The sequence below is a fragment of the Pinus tabuliformis genome, chromosome 8 (assembly GCF_031772625.1).
Source record: "Pinus tabuliformis cultivar Carrire ecotype Pingquan chromosome 8, CPIR1, whole genome shotgun sequence".
In the NCBI taxonomy this organism is placed as follows: Eukaryota; Viridiplantae; Streptophyta; class Pinopsida; order Pinales; family Pinaceae; genus Pinus; species Pinus tabuliformis.
In genome coordinates this window covers 433,479,945-433,482,937 of record NC_142294.1, presented here as the reverse complement: position 1 = coordinate 433,482,937, position 2,993 = coordinate 433,479,945, and the positions used below count along the sequence as shown (strand labels likewise).

At 40.2% G+C, this 2,993-nt stretch overlaps 1 protein-coding gene across 1 annotated transcript; it reads left to right on the top strand.

Annotated features, from left to right (window-relative positions):
- Positions 1 to 330: 330 nt before the first annotated feature.
- On the top strand, positions 331 to 1,413 carry LOC149235913 (uncharacterized). The gene is made up of 2 exons (XM_089372280.1): positions 331 to 486; positions 608 to 1,413. Exons 1-2 carry the CDS (start codon positions 466 to 468, stop codon positions 1,304 to 1,306), a joined length of 720 nt encoding a protein of 239 aa, XP_089228406.1. The 5' UTR covers positions 331 to 465; the 3' UTR covers positions 1,307 to 1,413.
- The last annotated feature ends 1,580 nt before the right edge of the window (positions 1,414 to 2,993 follow it).

Genomic DNA, 2,993 nt, shown 5'->3' with positions numbered 1-2,993 from the left:
GGTGATCAACTTATCCATTCCCTCATCTACGGGGAAGAGCTGTCCAAAGTTATTGAATAGGTCAGATTCCAATTTCAAAGTGCTCAATGTACAACTTTGGTTGTACTAGTGCTACTTTTTCACTTCCCCATTATTCATTTACAGCTGGTGATCAACTTATCCATTCCCTCATATATGGGGAAGAGCTGTCCAAAGAATAAATAATTTATATCAATTTACAGCTGGTGATCAACTTATCCATTCCCATCTATGGGGAAGAGCTGTCCAAAGTTATTGAATAGGTCAGATTCCAATTTCAAAGTGCTCAATGTACAACTTTGGTTGTACCAGTGCTACTGTGTCACTTCCCCATTATTCATTTACAGCTGGTGATCCAAAGAATCTATATATTTCTTGGAACACCATGTCCAAAGAATCATCAGATTTAGTGCGTCCCCTCTCATTTTGTGGAGAAAACTCAGCGCTATGGAGCATGGCGTGATAAAGGTCAGCAATAGCTCGACTTCTCTGTGTTTTTCGTGTTATTTAATTCCTTTTCAGGACTCAATGGATCTCTTTAATTCAATTTACATGATATTTTAGTTTTATTGATACATAATGGTGTCAGTTCGTAGACTCCGACGGCGCCACTCGGCCTTTAGTGGTTCGCAAGAAATCCGAAGATCCTGTCGCTATCTCTTTTTCAGGGTTCGCAGAATATGTTCGCGAGGTGTTTGAGTTGCCAGAGTCAACTGAGATACGCATCAAATACAAGAAAAATGGAGACGAAGTGGTGGTAGAGGATGAGAAGGGCTGGCAGGCGACGTGCTACAGTCTATCCGATCGTGAAGCGCTGGCCGTGGATGTGCAAACTAAATTACCTGTCCGTCCTGATACTAATGAAGACGGTACCATTGTACCACGCTCAAGAAAGGTGGTGTGGCAACAGCTCACCATTGCACCACGCTCCTCACCTGTACCGGGCTCCTCACCTGTATCGGGCTCCTCACCTGTACCGAGCTCCCCATTTGGGTGGATCGGGCTCATTCAAATTTGGATCGGGCTCCTCAATATTTGGACCGACCTCCCCATGCGGTGGCTCGGACTCACTCAACTTTGGATCGGGCTTATTCAACTTTACATAGTTCAGGGCTCCTCACCTGTACCGGGCTCCTCACCTGTACCGAGCTCCCCATTTGGGTGGCTCGGGCTCATTCAAATTTGGTTCGGGCTCCTCAATAGTTGGACCGACCTCCCCATGCGGTGGCTCGGACTCACTCAATTTTGGATCGGGCTTATTCAACTTTACATAGTTCACGGATCTTAAAAAAAAAAATCGCTCTGTAGCATATTTTATCGATGTAAAAATTCCGCTGATATTTTCTCTTATTTCTGGAAATAAAAACCACAGAACATATAATTTGAGTTATAAAGAATTCGTGGATGGGCACAGGTACTACTGATCGAGAGATAGAGATAGAGCTTCGTTGGACAATTTTTTTGTCATTTGATTCTTCACAAATGTTAAAAAATATGTCACTCGATTCGATTCAAGTTTTAAACTATATTTAGTTTACTGACCAAATATAATCTAATTTAATTTCATCTTTTGAACTGCACTTTCCTCGTGGTATTAATAAAAGTAATAACAATAGTATTAGTGACATCTTAAATAACATTCACAAGTCCAAAAGGGTTGGATCTAATTATGGAGAGCAGGATTTTCTCATTATTTGACAAAGTATCATTTGGTCTTTTTTGGTTGCACTCAAAGAGATTATATTAAAAATAAATCTATCTTCATGCATTTTTTTCTTTGCAAAATTCTCACTATATTAATTATTAAAATAATATATATATATAGTGTACAACAAAACAGTTAGCTATGCCTCATGGTAGCAGAAGCATGGCTTGAATCCTTTGGTCCAAACACTCCATAAGTAATCATTTTCCTACAATATTGTAAATAAAGTATAGAGGCTATCAAGGAGACTCAACCTACTAACCTCTTGGCCAAGGTGACATGGCATGTCACAAAAATGTAAAAAACATACATGGATGTCATTTTCTACATCCCTTCAAGTTGATTAGCACTACCTTGGAATGTAGCATGTGGTTCAGGATCTTCTTCTACCTCAACATTTTCCTCTACCTCTTGGGCTAGTGCCTGCAGTTGTGATAGGCACAAATCATGCTTTTTACTGAAGGTTAAGACCCTTTCTTTGAGCCTATCCATTCTTGCTAATAGTTCCACCTTAGTTTCTCTCATTTCCTACAAAACAATATAGTCCACCAGGCCTAATAGAGTGTGCATATATACTTAAGGCATGACATGTTCTTTTGAGGTGTCAAAGCCACTACTTGCCAAGTTTCCCCGAATCTCCTTTCATCATTATGGGTGGAGCTTACTGTGTGCTAGGGGATGTCTCAAGAAAATCCTTGACCATAGCTCACAATAAGCTAAAGATCCCTAGTCCATGAGCCCCATGCTTGCATCATTTCCCTCACCATTTCTCACTATAATGGCATTTGGATAAACTCTTTGCAATTGCCCTTCACCACTCCCTCCAAGGCAGATCCAAAAAGGAAAGCATCTTCCCACTGAAAGAATGTTGGACTTAAAATAACCAAGCACTGGTAGCTAAGAGTGAGTATGCCAATTCTAGAGTGAGACACTTGAAGACCCTATACATGAGACCACCACCCTAAGAGGACACCAAGAAACCATAAAAATAGTAAGTTACCTTAACAAATGAATAAGCCAAGGGAAAGAGTTCTATGTATGGACATTTTGTGACTCAAAATGTCAAGATTGTTCGAACCACTCATATCATCACACACCTACCCTTTCACTTTGAGCCTCGGATTAAAATTCCCAATTCTAAACTGAAATATTGCCATAATAAATGCCTAATGCATCCCACTAGTTCAGCTACTTGTTATCGTTAATGCAGTCACATGGAAAATATTCCTAATTGTACACCATTGATTGTTCATTGATCCTCTCCCTCTCG